The 17862-nt window shown below is 46.6% G+C and overlaps 5 protein-coding genes across 5 annotated transcripts; 1 reads left to right on the forward strand and 4 right to left on the reverse strand.

Annotated features, from left to right (window-relative positions):
* Nucleotides 1-1231: 1231 nt before the first annotated feature.
* On the reverse strand, nt 1232-4401 carry TRUGW13939_11099 (uncharacterized protein; the record flags this gene model as incomplete). Its single annotated transcript, XM_035494208.1, has 11 exons — nt 1232-1455; nt 1565-1703; nt 1773-2124; nt 2188-2544; nt 2675-2783; nt 2839-3096; nt 3181-3341; nt 3402-3760; nt 3811-3962; nt 4023-4169; nt 4227-4401. The coding sequence occupies 11 exons, from the start codon at nt 4399-4401 to the stop codon at nt 1232-1234; spliced, it is 2433 nt and encodes an 810-aa protein (XP_035350101.1).
* An 874-nt stretch (nt 4402-5275) lies between these two features.
* On the reverse strand, nt 5276-6851 carry TRUGW13939_11100 (uncharacterized protein; the record flags this gene model as incomplete). Its single annotated transcript, XM_035494209.1, has 2 exons — nt 5276-6658; nt 6723-6851. The coding sequence occupies 2 exons, from the start codon at nt 6849-6851 to the stop codon at nt 5276-5278; spliced, it is 1512 nt and encodes a 503-aa protein (XP_035350102.1).
* A 4163-nt stretch (nt 6852-11014) lies between these two features.
* Nucleotides 11015-12037, reverse strand: TRUGW13939_11101 (uncharacterized protein; the record flags this gene model as incomplete). The annotated part of the gene is made up of 1 exon (XM_035494210.1): nt 11015-12037. One exon carries the CDS (start codon nt 12035-12037, stop codon nt 11015-11017), a length of 1023 nt encoding a protein of 340 aa, XP_035350103.1.
* A 1638-nt stretch (nt 12038-13675) lies between these two features.
* On the forward strand, nt 13676-14847 carry TRUGW13939_11102 (uncharacterized protein; the record flags this gene model as incomplete). Its single annotated transcript, XM_035494211.1, has 3 exons — nt 13676-13692; nt 13742-13913; nt 13978-14847. The coding sequence occupies 3 exons, from the start codon at nt 13676-13678 to the stop codon at nt 14845-14847; spliced, it is 1059 nt and encodes a 352-aa protein (XP_035350104.1).
* Nucleotides 14848-15008: 161 nt separating this feature from the next.
* Nucleotides 15009-16769, reverse strand: TRUGW13939_11103 (uncharacterized protein; the record flags this gene model as incomplete). The annotated part of the gene is made up of 1 exon (XM_035494212.1): nt 15009-16769. One exon carries the CDS (start codon nt 16767-16769, stop codon nt 15009-15011), a length of 1761 nt encoding a protein of 586 aa, XP_035350105.1.
* Between the last annotated feature and the right edge of the window lie 1093 nt (nt 16770-17862).

Raw genomic sequence — 17862 nt, forward strand, 5'->3', positions numbered from 1 at the left:
TTTTAGGCCTAGAAGTTTATTATTTTTTAATAATAACGAGAAAGTGAGGGCCTAGTCAAGGACTGCCTAACTATCTAGGTCGATTGCCGCCGGCCAGTCTACTCAGTAGCAAGTCTGGTCACTTTACAAGCAATCAACGATCTCAGAAATGTATATACAGATAACAAAGTTGAAGTCGTTCATCTAGTATAAAGTTGACAGGGTTATTATACGGCTATCCCGGATATGGCGATGGCAGCGCATAAATCCACTCCGGAAGTCTCATTGGATATCAACTATTCCTTGTATTATCATGAGTTTGATTCTAAGCGTTGATATGTTCTGGTAATCATTGTTCAAGATGCGGTAGTAGCGAATCTCTAACTCGATTACCGATAAAGCGTCACAAATTTGTACATCAGTGTGTTTTGGCGAGAGCGGTAAAGTGAAGACAATAAAATTTGACAGTCTCTACGGCGCCTCTACATTCATTTGAGAATGCCAGTGGATGTCATGAAAGAACAAGTGACATAAAAACATAAATCTATAATGTATATAGGTGCTCAATATTAATATACAAAGTCGAAAATCTACTTGTAAGGATCTTCGACTATAGCACGCCAATAAAATACAACCCTCTTCAGCCTCGTTTATGTTAGACACCACGGAACGATGCTAGGGAAAGCGGAAAACTAGGCAAACAGGAGAGACAAATATCTGAGATACATTCTAACATAGTATACTAAAATGTTTAGGCAGCTTTAGATCACATAATGATACATTCTGATGTGTCCTACGATGGAAGCACGTGGCATATTGCTTACACTATTGTACGGACTCGGGGTATTATAGTCCAGCCGTTTAGATACACATATCGGAGCTGGAGTGACCGTGCTATAATCGGTTTGGTGGGACTACATTTTTGTTCTTCGTTAGGTGTAGCGGATACACCTATCGTACAAATAGGAGACTTTGCCCCACGGTACCAGTATCGGCATTGCTTACACTATTTCGACATGCTGACATCCTGTACCATTTGGCGTTAGCCGACGTCCCTTGCTTCTGCCCCTGCAATTACAGTATTGTTCGTGTTCAATGTGTACACTATATTGAGAAGGCTTGGAGGAGTTTTGGGGGGGAGGGGTCTAACAGATCTAAGAGTCAGATTAAGATTCTCTAGCTATCAGCGTTATTTGTATATGTCCTACTACATAACGTTCTCAAGGGCCATATTCATGCTCTTCTACTACTTTTAGTCTGGTTTGGCCCTTCTTTCGAAGGCTTCAAGGACGAGATCCTGAGTTGCATCATACCATTCCTGTCCTTTATCTTGCGCGGCATACTCTCGCTGCCGGGCCATGTACGAGCCGTAGACTTGCCGTGCGAGCAAGATCTTCTTTTCCGTGGGCGAAAGTGAAGAAGCGCTGATTGACTTGTACATTCCTAGGAACGGGTATGCAAAGAGACCAAACATGCCTATACAAGCATAGTTAGTCTTTGTATGCTTAAGAATCTTAACCGAGTCATTCTATAACTAGTAATGATATCTTCATATGTGGAAAATGAGTCCGAAATAAGAACATACCTGCGCCTGGTCCTGTGACAAGTCCCATGACTCCCTTTCCAAGTCCCTTCCCAAAGCCTGCCCAGCTGCCTTCTTTCGCGCCTTCGTAGGGCTGCATGACAGCCCCAGAGAGTCCGTCCACGAAGCCGTACACGAACGTCTAGAATTTAGAATTCGTTAGTGCGAGCTGATTTAACAAACCAAAAAAAAAAATCCACTCTGTATGTACCTTTCCAGCGACCACACCGCCACTTTTCCAGTCCTTGACTTGGCCGTGATTTCGAACTTCATCGCCGTATAGTCGCGGTAAATGATGTAGGCCTTCTGTTATGGCCAAAGGAAAGTCAACAAGAGTAGCCTTGGGAAGAACTCCCACCATCTTGCCAAATCCGTTTCCGAACGTAACTGCTGCCTCTTTCTTCCCTCCTCCATCTTCTTTGCTTCGGAAGCCCCTGGCGGGACCTGTAAATACTTGACTGAAGCCAACTGTGAAGTCAAACAACACGCCCAAAAGAACAGAACTGCCGGCGCTCACAGGGTCCCAGCGTTGATTCTCTATTGTTATGGGTTTGGGTTGGTAGCTAATGTTGAACACGTGAGCGGATCCACTCTAAATGGTCATGGGTCCTCCCAGGACAACTCACAGCTTAAAATGTTTAGCCTCAATCTTTTTATTCTCCGTCAAGATAAAGGCGGCCTTGTCTGACAGTTTAAGAGGTTTCCTTTTTTTAGACTTAGCATACAGCCAAACAGCGGGTTCATCCGGAAGTAGATCGCATCGTAAAGTGTCCACAGGTAAATGGCTGTGGAAAGAACATGACGCAGCCCGAACTCCATTGTCTGCTTTCATTTTCTGAGAGATTTTCACAGCTGCGTTAACTGCTTCTGGCGTTAGGCAATATCGAATAGCTTCCGCTAAGTTGTTTTCGTTCAAGGATTTATGGTGAATAGGGGATGGACCAGCTCGGGCAGCAGCAATCATCTGACCCCAGAAAGCTTGACTATAAGTTGGTTGTAAGTTAGCTCATGCTTCAACCAAAACTGATTTTTCTTGTCCTTGGTGACATGCTTCGTAGCTGAGCCAAGTGTCCAGGAGCCCCTCATCATTGAATTCAAGAAGTGAGTACTTACTCGCCAAAGAAAGGGACTATAGTCGTCGGTCGTGCATTGAGAAGACCACACGCAGTGGTACCGGCCCCACCGTGATGCACAACACATGATACGTGCTTGAACAGCCATTCTGTATTTAAATCAGTGCCAGTTCTTTCCAGAGTTATGAAACCAGGATAGTATACCATGCGGGCAGTCGCCTAGGAACAACACATTTGGATCTTGCTGGCCGTTACCAAGTTTACTCCAGCCGCGGGATATTATGGCCCGCACACCACACGCTCTGACTGCGGCTAGCAGTATAGCGGTCATTCTTTCTGCATCGTCCATGACAATACTGCCGAAGCCAATGTACACTGGTGGCGGGCCACTTCTTAGGAAATAATACAGCTCATCGTCAGGGGCATAGGATGGCTCTTCCCTGAAGAAGAAACCACACACATCTTTTGCAAGTTAGTATCTGTCCATAATATTACTTCAGAAGCGAGAGAGCGGAAGAAGGGAAAAAGAAAAACACTACAACTCACCAATATGATTACCCCAGTCTTGGGGCTTTGGCACGAAGGCTGGGGACCAACAGTAGGTGAAAGGTATCTGCAGGGCCTCGGTGATTGAGGGCCCTGTCAATATTGGCACCGGGTCAAGACTCAGCGACTTTCGACGCCATTCATTTACAACGCTGGCAAGACTGACTCTTCGTTAGCGAGAATCCTGAAAGTAACCTTACCGGAAAAAAAAAAGCCTTTACCCTTGCCACGTCATCAGTTCTACCAAACCGTAAGACAGATAGTTCGTTGTCATTGGATCCGCATGCGTCCGTACAATGTTTGCCAGGGGATGAGGAAATGCCCTTGTAGGGCTCCAAGGCATGGTGAACATGAGGTGAAGGGGAACTCCTAAGGCTTGTGCACAATGCACATGGGCAAAACTAGGTGGATTGGCGATGATGGCTTCGGCGACAAATGGGATATTATTCTCGGGGTCTGGTTCAATACACGACCTCCAGCAGCCCTCTAGCATTCTGTATACAATCTTGCGCTTTTTTGAGATCTCACCACTCATGAGAGTTTCAAAATTTGGAATGATGCCGGGATTCTTGACCATGTACTAACAAAAGATTAGTAAATGAAGGGCCATAATAAGGACCATACACGCACAGCCATAAGGGATGATGGATCTCCGCCGATGGGGAAGAACTCAAAGCCGGCTTGGGTAACGAAGTCTCGAAAAACATCGTGAGTAGCGATCCTTACTCGATGTCCGGCGCTTTGTAGCTCGCGCCCGAGGGCTAAGAACGGCTGCACATCCCCTTAACTAGTGAGTTTTTTTTTTCCAGTATGAATCCGGGGCCCATACACATGTCACATACCTCTACTACCGACAATTTGAACCACGACGTTCAAGCGTGGAGATTTGGAGTTGCTAATATTCGGTATCGTGTAGGGCTTCTGTTGAGAGGGCGTCGGGATCGATAGGCCTTTTGCAGTGAGGAGACTGATAGCAGCTCGTCCATCATCTAGATGCAGGTTGAAGTTAGTAGAACCAATCTCTCGATATGTCTGCCTTGACTCACCTTGAGCAACAACCGTCGTTGACGCTCGGTTCCCCGATTCGACCAACTCGTAGACCGGTGGCTCGTCCCAGTGGTTGTCAGGCGGAGGATCCAAATCATCGTCCCGGGCCACGGGGTTGGAAAAACCGCTGTGGACGTTTTGAGCCCCCTCCTTCCTTCTTTTCTCTTCCGCCATGCTGGCTGAGTAAGAGTCATTGAGTCATGTGATGATCTCGAGCTTAGGAATGTAGCCTTCTGAGATTCGGACAGGAAGGGCTTGAGTCATGATTATGTAATATACATTGCTTAAGCTTCTGGTTTCTGGGAATAGAGAGACAGGATTTGCACAAACTATCTTTGGGGTGGATACTCGGTTTGATCTACTCGTATACGAATACGAAGGCAACATGATTTTACTGAACAAACTGCCTCTAACGATAACCACGTGACCTGAGAACAAAACAGAAGTATGTCGCCACTGTTCAGATCTTGTCTTGCTATCAAACACGTTAATTACAAGTCAGGGATTTTTCTTATGTTCTAGCTAGGACCACCATGGGTTGGCGCAAACAGAATAGTGCAGCCTGGCACAGCGTCTTCTGTTATGGCAGTACCAAATGAAGGAGATTATAAATTGGTGTTGGAACCAAAATCATATGACTAGCAGAGTACAGAAGTAGGGGGAAGAAATTTCGGTTTTGCGTTACCTAAGTATGTGAGCTAATGCGTTGGAAGATTGGAGGAGCTTGGCGGTTTTCCGCACGAAGTCTGATGTGGAGTTTCCATTCGCACAAACAGCCTCAGCTTCACATATACAACGATGTTTGATCTTTGACGCAGGTAAGAGGGCGTTTGGCATGTGTCGGAGAGAAAGAAGAGCCACAATTGCAAGGTTTCGCCGGAAGGGGGGAGCTAGAACATTATTCTTCATGTAGACAATTGCGGGTTGTAACAGAATGCTCTAACCTCTGTAGGGGCACTCTGGGCATGTTTCTGCGATCAGCTGGGTCTGTGAAGGTAAGAGGAAAGTTCCTTATTGTTATAGTTGATCCTAGTAGCCGAATACCGGATCAATTTTGTATACAGGTAGCAATCTTTACAGGCCACAACATAAGCCGATCCAAGTGGGCGTTGCATAAATTAGAGACAGATCTGTGGATCCTAAAGATTTCGTCTTTGAAAGAGGCCAAGAACCAGCGGTCCACCAAGGTGTTGACGACATAGAAATGAGCTAGGGTGGTCAAGGAAAGTCCCCAGACAGGGTCCCTTTGGTCATTAAGTTCGATGAAGCTGATAAACTCGTGGGGAATCAAGCTGGGCCAAGACAGCACTGTAGCCTCTTCAAAACCAGCCTGAATGTCTGAATTATCTGGGGAGCCACACTCGCTGAATGAACATTGCAGCACAGAGATAATGCGCGAATAAAGCATTTCCAGGACATCTATAGCCCGTGGTTGTTCATCCATTGTCCACTCAGATGTCGAAGGGGAAACGGACGTGCTGGATTCATTGACATCGGCAAGCTGAACAGCGGCGTAGGCGGTTCTAAGCTCCGTGACGGCCTGACTAGCGCTCTCGGCAAATAATAACAAACGCGACGAGCAGCGACTGAGTCTAGACAACGATGAAGCGAAGGGCAGATCTTTCCAGTACTCATCGCCATGGAAATGTAGCACCATCGGCCGCATGCGGCTGGCCTTTAAGGCTGGCCATTGATCTCCGACCACGGTTACCACACCTCGGATTAAATGTATCCAGTTTAAATTAGGTCTGTTAAGTGTCGGGGTAGTATCTTTGTTTGAAGCCGAAACATAATGAACAGAGGAAACAGTCGTAGCGGGAGGATTCAGCTCGGGGACCTGGAGAGAGGCATAGCTAAACGCGACCAGCAGTAGAGAACCGGCATAAACAGCTTCAGCATTAGAGTTAGAGATTGTGACCACCTGTTCTCTGAAGTCTCGCAGTCCTCTCTGATGGTGATCTATTACTCCCCGCAAATCAACCGTTTCCGAGTTGTCGTCTTTCCCACCATATCTTTGCCTCGATCGCCCTGTGATCATATGAATACCACCCAAGGCAAGGAGCAGGTGCATGAGATAGCAATGCCTCCCGGCAAGATCGGGAACCACCCGACGCCAGACCATGCTTCGTTTCGGATGTAGACACATCTCATAGGCTGTATGCAGATGGAAAAATTGCATTGAGAGGAGGTCATCCATGGGCAATATATTATCGTTTACCAGCGTGGAAGCACCCACCGATAGTGCTGTGTGTATCCTCAATGGCTCTAGGTATGATTGCGCACCAGGGGTACTGCCGCCACTCCGGCTTCGTGGCAGTCCTTGTTGTGTTCGGGAAGATGTGGTCGGTCTGTGGAAGATCGCTGAGTCGGGGAAGGAGCATGGCTCCCCCCGAGAAGAGCAGGAGCCACAAACAGGACGAGCTTCATCGCACTGTACGAAGGGTGGATCAGTAAATATCTGGAGGTGTTGGACGGTAATGCAGAGGCAGACTTACTTTGACCCGTCGTGACTTGCACGGGAAACACCCAAGGCGAGATTTAGAGTGGCGCAAGCGGTGTCTTTTCCGCGTTCGTTGATTGTCAGGAGCTGCTGCCTGTTCACCCGCATACGAGGCATCATTCATGGCCGAGTATAGCATAGTGACATGAACAAGGATAAAAAGGAAGATCGACGATTATGAGAGGAGAGAAGAGGAAAGAAGGTGCCACCGATCATCGCGGCAGAAACTATGGCGGACAATACTCGCAGATACGGCGGACGATAAGAGAAATCGGACAAAAGTCCGTCACACACCTTACCTTATCCACAAAAAAAAAATTTTTTTATTGCCACAATACTACTAAATAAAGATAATTATTTTCTAAAAATTATAAAAAGATTTCCAGAGGGGATATATTCTGCCAGTTATTACCGCTTAAATCCCATTAATTAGAGAAGGGAAGAAGAGAGGAATAAATTCTGCGAGTTATTACCGTTTTAAGTCCTATTAATCTATATTTTCTATAAAAAGAATTCTAATTTTAGATTTTATCATTTTCTTATATAATTTAATAATATATAAATACGATTATATTAAAAAATCTAGATCTTTTAGATTTAATATCTATATAAATTTAGAAAACAAGTAATATAAATATATAAAGGGTATGTAATTTAAAATAAAATACATGTGGCGCTATGTAATAATTGTAAAATACTGACTTTTATCTAATTTCTCTTATCGTCCGCCGTAGAAGAGCACAGTACCATCCCTCACCGCCTGATACCCAACACATCTGATACCGATACCTGATTTTGCCCATACAAAATCTACAAAACCTATCATTTTTCAAAGCTTATAACGCACCCAATTCTAAATATATAATTTAATAAAATTTTATATATAGTTTAACAAGATCTGTGATAGTCGGGCCTGTGGAAAGGGCTCGGGCAGGCGCCGAGACGGCCTTGCCCGCTGAATCTCGGTATATATTGCTCCTACGCGTTTATTCTTCTTCTTTTCCTCTCCATGCTTGTTATTCTCGTTGAGCGCGCGCGCCTCTGTATGCAGTACTAGATAGTCCGAATTACATGAGAATGGCATCGTCACAGATCTAGAAATTATATAATATTAATTTCTAGTCTAGTATATGTGATGGCTGGGCATGACCTTGCTTTCTCGTCTCAGCTCACGGATAGGGCTCGGAGCCGTATAACCTTATGCGAGCCGCATTAGGAAATCACATCAACATCAGATGTCGGAGCTGGATAAGGAAAGGCGCCTCACATAGAGATTTAAATGAGAAGCGAGAGCCAGAGCTTCTGCTTCATTTCTTCTTTTTCCCCCTCATGCTCAATATTGTCTGTTGACAAGCACCTCTTGTACGTGTGACGGACTTGACAGTCACCGCTAGTTAGACTCTGTGCAGGATCTTACTGGCACCGTGCCGGAACCCTAAGCCCTATGGGGATCACCTTAACAGGGTCTCATTCATCACACAGGCTTTGTGAGCTATCTCTGGCCTCTTATAAAGAATTGCCATACGTAATCCTTGCTTGAAATATTCCGGACATCTCCATCCTGAGTCAATAACTAGATACAAAGATAAAGGGCACATCCCGTAGAGATCTTCGATATGACGGGAATTTCCACAAAGCCAGGCACGAAGCCGTACAAAGCCCTAAACCGTCACAACTAGTGGATCCGGCTGCTCTACAGAATTCTGTTGTAGGCTGCAACACACTGTCAATATGTGCTTACCTCGAGATGTCTAGCATCCATCATGCTTGATGGTGAATGAAACATTATATACTATAGTATGCCAGTTTTGATTCAACCAGGTTTGGCTGGTCATGACTTTGATTACCCTTGCTAGTACATATATGGATTAGCAGTTGATGTATTGCAAGAAGGAGCAAGATTACCTCGCCGATATAGGCATAGCCGATGTTTGCTGCGGGACTTTGTCGTTAGAACTAGATGGGGCTTGTAATAGTATTGTTGGTGTGCTCCCCTGTACCCTGGTCAAGACTTGCCGCCTGTATTCCGTATTGATATACGAATACGAAATTTCCCGTGAGGGCAGCCCGAAATCAATACAATCCCAGTCCTACCCACTCAGTTCCTCAGTTTGTTCGGAATCACCCAAAATTTGGAACTGGATCAATCGTTGAATGCGCCATTTCGCAAAACTCATTAGTTTCTACCATGACTACCGCAAAAATTCGCTACAACTGGCCCCGTACTCTATAACATATACTATACGAATACGACAGAAGTAAGCCTGCTTCTCGAAGAAGCGGGGTGTTTTATACAATATATGATAGACAGGTCCCTAACTTAATCTTAAGTTGCAAAGGACTAGAAGCTAGCTAAATATATATATCTTGGCCTATTTTTGAAGGCCACTAGATGGCGGTGAAATCATCATGAACTCTGTCTATTCTGATGATAGTTGTGAGACTGACTCCAGTGCTATTGCGAGGTATGTTCTTCTTTCAAGAGAAAAATTGCTTAACAAGCGGGAAGTATGCTAACCAATCCGATTACAGTATCAAAAATCGCGACTCCCCGTTATCACACGATACACATTTCGCCCTAGCTCTGCCTACTAGAGTTCGCCCAAAGACTTTCGCTCTCTTTCCGAGACTGATGCTTCAAATTCAACAGCTTTCTGCCGATAGTCGTCCGAATCCGGTCCTTGATATCTACCAGCCCTCTATTTTTATGTCGGGAGCAGCTCGGTCCTTCTCCACGCGGCTAAAGCTTCGCAAAAGGGACATTTGTATAGCTCGGAGTGAGTACCTAGAGCCTCTTAAGGTCGAGCAAATGCAAACTGGTCGAAGCGAAAACAGCCAATGCCAGTACAAGGAGGTCGTATCAGTGATCCGTTCGTGTCGAAAGAAAAATGAAACTACGTCAAAATATCCCGTTCAGGGAGAGGTGTATTTTCGACAGGGGAAATTTTGGCACTGTACGACTGTTTCTGATGGACACTATCAATTCGCTATGAAGCATGAGGATGGGATCACAAAAATAGCACATTGGAAGAGAGATCGTAATACGGAGGTGAGGAGTCTCGGAGAATCGTGGGCAGGAACGTCAGATATTTTAGCTGGGGAGGAAAGGTTTTTATTTTCAATACCCGATCCAGCAGGTAACTATACTTCTCCATTTGCTGTCCTGACGAGAAAGAGCATTAAAGTGGTCTGTCAAGACTCCTCAGAGGCACGCTCCTCTTACACCGAACATCTGCGGGATTTCGGGCTCAAAAACTTGAATGAGGACTACTCTATCATTCTGATCTTCGGAACCTGGGTGGCATTTCAGGAAGGCTGGATTGAGTGAGCACCAGTTAAATTAACCAACCTAACCTACAACTAGTAAATTATTCTCGCCAATTGAGATAAAGAACAGTTGCAAGTCTATCTCAGTACCGTATTACGTAGAAGTCCTATAAAGATCGGCTCAGAGAGATAGGACAGAAGGTCGTGAGCAAGCTGTACGTTCTGTTCAATACCAATGAATGGTCTCTGGTCATCTCCCACATTATAAATAGTGAAGAGCTTTCATAACTGCCGGAAGCCGAGGCTTCATATTCATACAGAAGTGTGAGCATTTTATCCTAAAGAGATAGATGTATGTACCAGTGTCGATCTTGGGCTTGAGCTCAGCCGTAAGGCTTCTAACCGTACATTTGACGTGGCTTTTCCATTTATATCGCAGAGACTCTCACGATAGAATCATGTACAGTAGCGGCTGGAAGGAAGTATTTTATTAGGGTGTTAGCTGGAAATATAGAGACAGTATTAGATCTACAGTATATACAAGGCGAATGGAATTGTGTAAGGTAGATGAGTAAAAATGATATAGTGATCATGGAATGTTGTAGATGATTCCATCCCCTTTAAGCCTCTTATCATGCCGGCCGAAGGCAAGAAAGGTAGGAAATGTGCTAGTGGACGTCAATCAAACAGAATTACTGCGCTTACAACAGACTCGCGCGTCTCTGTAGACTTGCCATCTTCATGTGTGGTTGTGCTGCAGATTAATAACTGAATATATGCCAACCAAGCCAGTTCCAACCTCTACAATTCAATGAAGCAGAAGATTTGAGCTCTCTCCAAACGTATTACTATGATGCTAGATTACCGTGTAGAGTATTGGGGCGCGCGATATTTAATGATATTAATGATGGCTATCTAGCTAGCTAAAAGTAAGAAATAGTCCGAGGCAATAAGTTGAAGCTGGCTACGACATCCATTGGCTGCGGCTGATCAAATGTTTGTCGATGCTGCTCAAGCTCCTCATGGCATGTTGACAAAGTTCGTTAGAGAGGTGTGAGTGGCGTAGAATGCAGGCTTGGGGTAGTAGGTCTCATTGAACATCAGTGGCTTCGCTCCCGATACCCAAGTGTAGGCATGCTTATCCGTGAAGCCCCAGAAGCTAATGTCGGTGATTCCTGCGTCTAGAGCCTCCTCGATGACAGCACCATAGATGTCGGCTTGAAGGGTAGAGTTGAGGGTGTGGACGTCCATTTCAGAGATCGTCACTTCTAGTCCGAGCGCCCTGTAGGAGTTGACTATATCGGTGATCACGCCCGGTATCGGGGCTGTTTCGGTTATGTGCATCTCCAGGGCAACTCCAGTGATCGGGACGCCGTTCGCCACGAGTCTGGAGACCAGGTCGTAGAGTTCCTGACGCTTGTTGAGGAGTGACTCGACGAGGCTTTCGTTAATGAATAACTTCGCGTCCCGGTCTGCTGCCCGCGCGATGCGGAAGGCGTATTCAATGTAGTCGGGACCGAGTACTTTGTAGAAGGTGCTGTTGGTGTCCAAACCGCCTCCCATTGTTTTCAGCGCTTCGGTGACGACGTCCCACCGATCTACCTTGCCGTGGTACCTCTGCATAACTGCCCTGAAGTGAGCTGTCATCGCAGCACGAAACGCTGTGGGTTCAGTGATGTTGAGCAGGTAGTCAGGGTCACAGCAGCCAGAGATAAGCCCATGTCCCTTGACTACCATGTCGTGGGCTTCCGCGAACTCAACGAGAGTGTCGATCGTGCCCCAGTTGAAGTACCCTGGGGTCGGCTCAAGCAACGACCACTTCATCTCATTTTCAGGAGAGAGGCTATTGAACTGGTAGGCAAGGACAGCCGCGAATTCAGGATCCTTGAGGTAGGTTGGACTTATCGCCCCTGACCCAATGGTAATGTTCTTCTTGGCCGCCTCCTCCCTCAGCGAGGTAGTTCCGGTGCTAGGGAACGCGACGGTTCCTTCGGTAGCTGCGAGGAACGCGATGATAAGTGTTGCGGCACAAATAGTCTTCATGGTTCCGGCTAATGCGATTTGCTTTGTCTCTTACTACTGAACGTAAGTGACGAGCGACTATCTGGGGGGTTTTATACGTCTCTGAAAATATCAAGGTCTATATGATGTCAGAGCAAGGGCAGGGTTGACATCTTACTGCTAGAGCGAGAACGAGAGCGAGAACGAGAGCGAGAACGAGAGCGAGAACGAGAACGAAACGAAAACGAATGCGGAAACGCGAATGAGAAAGGCATTCTGTGAAGTCCAACCGAGTTGATACTACCTATTATTCCATTTCCGGAGGGACTGCTGTTGCTATTTGAAGAATAACAGAAATTTTAATAGACATGTTCTAGTAAAGTGGAGGCATTGTGGAGGTAAAGAGGCAGTGAAATACTCTCCCTGTTTGGTTTAGCCCCTTTTTTAACTAAGCTCCACCGGAAATCACTCCTTTAAGCTAGATCTCGTACTTAAAAAGGAAAAGGCGAGAAAAGAAAGATTCAGGTTATGAATTCACTTGTTAGGGAGAAGATAGAGGCCCTGGTGTAAAGTATTTCCATTTTGTATGTGTAACCGAGTCGCCGGGTCGGTGTCATGCATGAGCTGTCGTCCGATTACGTTAATCAGAGGCTATTTGCTAAAAGCGTTTAAAGACTTATAAAATTAAATATATAAACCTAAAACTTTTATGCCTCTTCTCGCGTGGGTCTGGAAGATAATTTGGTATTTACAGTTCAAGAAAGAGAGCAGTCTCAAGACCCACTCGTATACGTATCGAAATTAGACTACTATGTACGTTAGTATGTACTCCGTACATACTAACTGAATCGAGGGAATAATATCTTTGGCATGTAAACGAATACGAAGACACGTGGAATACGAAGCGTACTCCGATTGGAAGAACCTATTAGTGGGTTCTGCAGGAGCCAGGAGGGCCACTTGATCGACACCGACGACAGGCTTGAGCTAGATCTATAAAAGGAAACCGTCATACTATAGTTACATAGTATATTTATACTACTAACTAGTGGAGCGCCAGCGCCCACCCCACTCCGGGAGTTGCTGCCAAAGCGCCATTAGAACTCACCAATATCTGTATGTAGCCTAGATAGAATCAAATTCTAATTGTTATTTGCAAATCTACTATAAATATTACTACGAGATTCGACGGGCGAACTCCATTTCCGTCTGCTGCTGTGTCTTACGAGCCCCAGTGTATTATTTGACTGCATATGGGCATCTTTTTCACCGTCGGCGTATATTAGCATAACGGGCCGAGATGTCTCTGATATTTACCGTATAACTACCGATGGAATGGCAAATTTCTGGCAGAAAGCCCCTTAATTTGCTCTGGCTCCCTGCTCATCTATCCATTTGAACTGGGCGACTCGAGCCGGAAACGGCTGAAAGTTTGATCATTTATTTCCCAAGTTATTATTTATCGATCCTCGCCTAGTTTTCCCAGGGGCAGGTCCACTACCGCATCAGGAAAACGACCCTGAGCTGTGGAGTTTATATAACGATCAAATTGAGTACTCAAGATTGACCGTTTTCTTGGCGCCCGAGCTTGGGTGGGGCTGTGACGTCTCCCTCTCTCCTGAGTGCTTACCACTCTCCGTACTCTCTCGTGAACAACAGTCCGATCCTCGACCCTGAAACATGAAGTCGCAATGTGCGTATTTATCCCTTCCTCAAAAGACAGCTAGCTGCTGACTCGGATTATAGGGTCGAGCTCGATGTGCCCGTACGTCTCCGACGTGCCATTCTCCAAAACGACGTCTTGCTGGTCAAGCGTATAGTCAAGAACAACCGGCGGAGTCTCGAAAACCCAGATTTTGCGGACAAGAGCAATACCTCACTGCATCTGGCCGCGGTTAAGGGGCATGTCGATATTGTCGTAAGCTTCCCCCCTCCCTCCATTGTCAGAGTGGTAAAAAAATTGATTTATCTGGAATCAAAAGAAACTCCTCATCTCATTCGGCCACGACTCGTGCAAACCCCTCATCGACCCAACAGGCTACGACGCCGCGCCTGGCATCGCGCTCAACACCGATGGCTCAACGCCTTTGCATCTGGCGGCCGCACACTCGCACGCGCGCTGCGTCCAAGTCCTATGCGAGAGTTTCCCGCACATCACAAACGCGCGCAACTACGAAGGCAAAACGGCGCTGATGCTGGCTGCGCAAGGCTCGAATCCGGGGCACGCACCTGTCGTACTCAACACGGTGCATATGGCTGGAACAACAACAACAGCAGCAACAACAGCAGGAACAACTCGGCCACGCGCAGTCTCCTCCGAAGAAGATACAGCGACGATCACGACGCTGTTAGATCATGGCGCTGCAGTGGGAGTCACAGATCTTGCGGGAAATACGGCGCTGCATCATGCGAGTGCGTGGGGGAACCTCAAGGCTGTGCGGATTTTGCTTGCTGCAGGAGCGCCGCCGTTTGTGCGGAATAGGGCAAATCATACGCCGTTTGAGTACTCGATTACGAAGCAGGCGGCGCAGTATTTTCAGAGTATTATTGTAGAGTTTGGGAAGCAGCAGCAGGGTCAGGGTCAGGGTCAGGATTCTGGTGGTGGCCTGCAGCTTAATACTGCTGCTGCTGCGGCAGCCTCCGATGCAGCTCCAGCAGATGAACCATGGTCTGCTACGTCGGTGCAGTCGTTGAAATCTAAAAGCCCGTTTGCAAAAGGAATGTCGCCGAGTAAAGGAGGGCTGAGGCTTGTTATTGATACGGAAAACAACGAGCTTGCGGATATCGAGGACGACGATGTCCCGTTTACGGCGAGGAAGGTGTCTATTGAGGAACAGCGACTCAAGTCGTGATTATCATCTGCAATTACTTTACATCTACAAGATAGCATATTTTTTATCCAGGCATTGTTACATGCATAGCTAGAAAGCGATTTGATTTATGTCACATGTATAAGAAAGGAATTTACTGGGTCATCCAACCAGGGGACTGGAACATTGAGCTAAATCCTATGTTATGTATTCATTCCAGAATATGCAGCTCCAGCGTATATCGGACTAAGCAAAGCCCTATCGCAACTTGTCCCAGCATGACGCGTCTGACCGTCAGAATCAGCCTCTCCACACAGAGTCTTATCTCCCCACCACAAGCGTCCATTGTGGTCCGTCTCCCAGTCATCAACAAGATCAGCCAGCGTCTGCAAATGGCCAAACGTCGCCGGCTGGCACCCCCGCGTTTTCTGCAAGGCCAGATATGTCGCAAACACAGCTAGCAGAATAGCCAAAACGGCGAATATGATTAGTCGCGAGTATACCATATCAAACTGAAGCCCGTTTTGGTAAGGAGAATAATAGCTTTCTCCGTTATCTTCAAGGCCAATCGAAGGGAGCACGCTTCGACCAATGATCCAATGCATGACTGCTTTGGCGATGAATAAAACAATGCTTTCCCAGCTGGATACATTTGCGCTGAATGGGTTTGTGCGGAGCTGTGCGCCGCCTGGAGCAGCAGCAGCTGCTGCTGTTTCTCGCTTTTTCGTCGTCTCACTATTATTACTATAGGCCTTTCGCCAGGTGGCTTCGTCGCGAGACAAGTTGACAAGCAGCTCCGCGCAGTGCAGGGCAATTGTCTGACCAGCTTGGATGGCACAGACAAGGAGGAGGCAGAGAACTGCCTGCGCGCCATATGAGAATGTTCCGGCGTTCGGATTGTGGGTGTTTGCGGATGGGGATAAAGACAGTGTCACATAGTTCCGGAAACATGCTGAGGAGTCCTCGTTCCAGTCGAAACCAAACCTCCAGCATGATACAGAAGGCTCCTTCGTGGCAGCCTGGCCATAGGCACTGGCATTGCCTATGCGCATGGAGACAGCAGCGACAGCAATGGGCCATGCGATGGCGAAAATGGCTAGTGTCCATAGTAGTGTGAGAATGTATTGCACAGTACCGCGCTGTGCTTGCAATATGTTCCCTTGTTTGGCTGCAGGGTATACTGCTTGGTTTGACGGCTCGTGTCTCTGGTGCACTGACAGCATACACCTCCCCGGCCGGTGCGTGAGTTTGGCATTTTGCATCGCGGCCAGTGTTGTATTAAGTGGATTGGAACTCCAGGTTGGTACTATCAACTTACTGCTAGAAAGTGTTAGACACCATACCGCAATGGCAGCCTGGCCGGCGAGCCCCAGGGCCAGCGCTACCAGGGCTGTAGCATTAACCGCCAGTCGAGTTTGTCCGCTGACTACCTCGCTCCATTCCACGTTCGTATCGATTTCCTGATTGTCCAGCAACAAAATAGACGAGGAGCCATACGACAGCACCAGACAGAAGAGCGCCAACGCGTTGATGTACCATTTATTTGGCCCGGAGCTTTTCAAGCTGGTGAAAAGCCGGATATTGGTATTGTATTCCAGACGTCCGTCGCGATATAGTGCCCAACGCAACGAGACCGAGTGCACGAGCATCATGCCATCGATGCAGAGCGTGAGCACAGCGTTGACGGCTAGCACTAGGGCTTCCTGGCCTGCTGATGAGATGGACCATGGAGCAACCAGTGTCTTCCCGTTTGTCGCAAAAATATATATCCCAGTTACAAAACACAGCAGGGCGAGGATTGCGCCTGTCGACACCGCGACGATGCATGCAGATCGTGTCGTGGTTGCAATGTCGTAAGTTGTGCCATCTTCAGATGATGACACAGAGCGCTGCTTGACAAGTAATTCTTTTTCGGCGTCCCCACTACTATTTTCAGTAGGGAAGAGAGATGTTGGATCCTTCATTATTGTTGTGAAAAAGATGTGGCTTGTGAAGGACCCATCACTTGGACTTGCCAGCTGGCGCACGGCTATGGGGGAAGCATCGATGTCGCTATGAGTCTATATGTAGAGTTGGACATCAAAACGGTGTCCTTTGTCCCTTATAATTATTAAATCCTGTGCTCGGATGCAGATTTAGCAAGACGCACGGACTGCCTGCGCGTATTTAAGAGTCAATCAGGTGGCTTGGTTCTAACAATAGTATTAGTGTCGATTCTGGATCCTGCAGACTCAGCCTAAGCCGTCAAATTTAGAAATTTAATATGCAGATGGCCCCCACGTCACTTGCTGTCATAGCGCGCAGGGTAATTTAATTATGAACGGTTTACGTCTTGTTTTAGTTTATGCCTTGTTTATTTATAAATATATACTACGGTACTCGATATGAACAAGTTATTGCCGTCAATAGTCATTGAATATTCCCCGGCAAGAATATCAACTACATAAAATCAACATCGCTCTCGGCTGTTCTGTCTGTTTCAATGTTGTGAATGATATATAGGAAGCTAGAATAGCTTTTCCTTCCTACAACCAAACAATGTTATCAGAAGCAACTTGAAAATCTTGTAGTGTTAGGGTTAGCATACTTTCCCGAGTAAACAACCGAGGAAATGGAAGGCCCGGGGACAATTACCATCCTAGGACTACTAGATGAATACAGTAGGACTTTGGGATGCGCGTATACTGGGGTACGACAATTTCTGGGGTAATGATTCGGGAGGTGCGAGGACTAGAGGCGCTATATCTTCTTCTTCTTATTATTCCTCTTCATCTCCTCGGGCCGCTGAATGGGCACAATGCGGAGGAATAGGCTGGACAGGAGCTACTACCTGCCAGTCTCCGTTATCTAGCCATTCGTATTTAGACCGAGGGACAAGGGTGAAGAGGAGAGACTGGCCAACTGGAAGCAAATGATAACTAACACGGTTAAAAGTAGCTATTAATATATGTGCCAGAAATATAAGTAATCCGAATTTGGCGCGGTGTGTAAGAAATATTTAATAGCTCAACGAAAGTCAAGATTTTTTTTCACGTACAAGTAGACAGGTAATGAATT

Source organism: Talaromyces rugulosus, chromosome VI (assembly GCF_013368755.1).
Source record: "Talaromyces rugulosus chromosome VI, complete sequence".
Taxonomy (NCBI): Eukaryota; Fungi; Ascomycota; class Eurotiomycetes; order Eurotiales; family Trichocomaceae; genus Talaromyces; species Talaromyces rugulosus.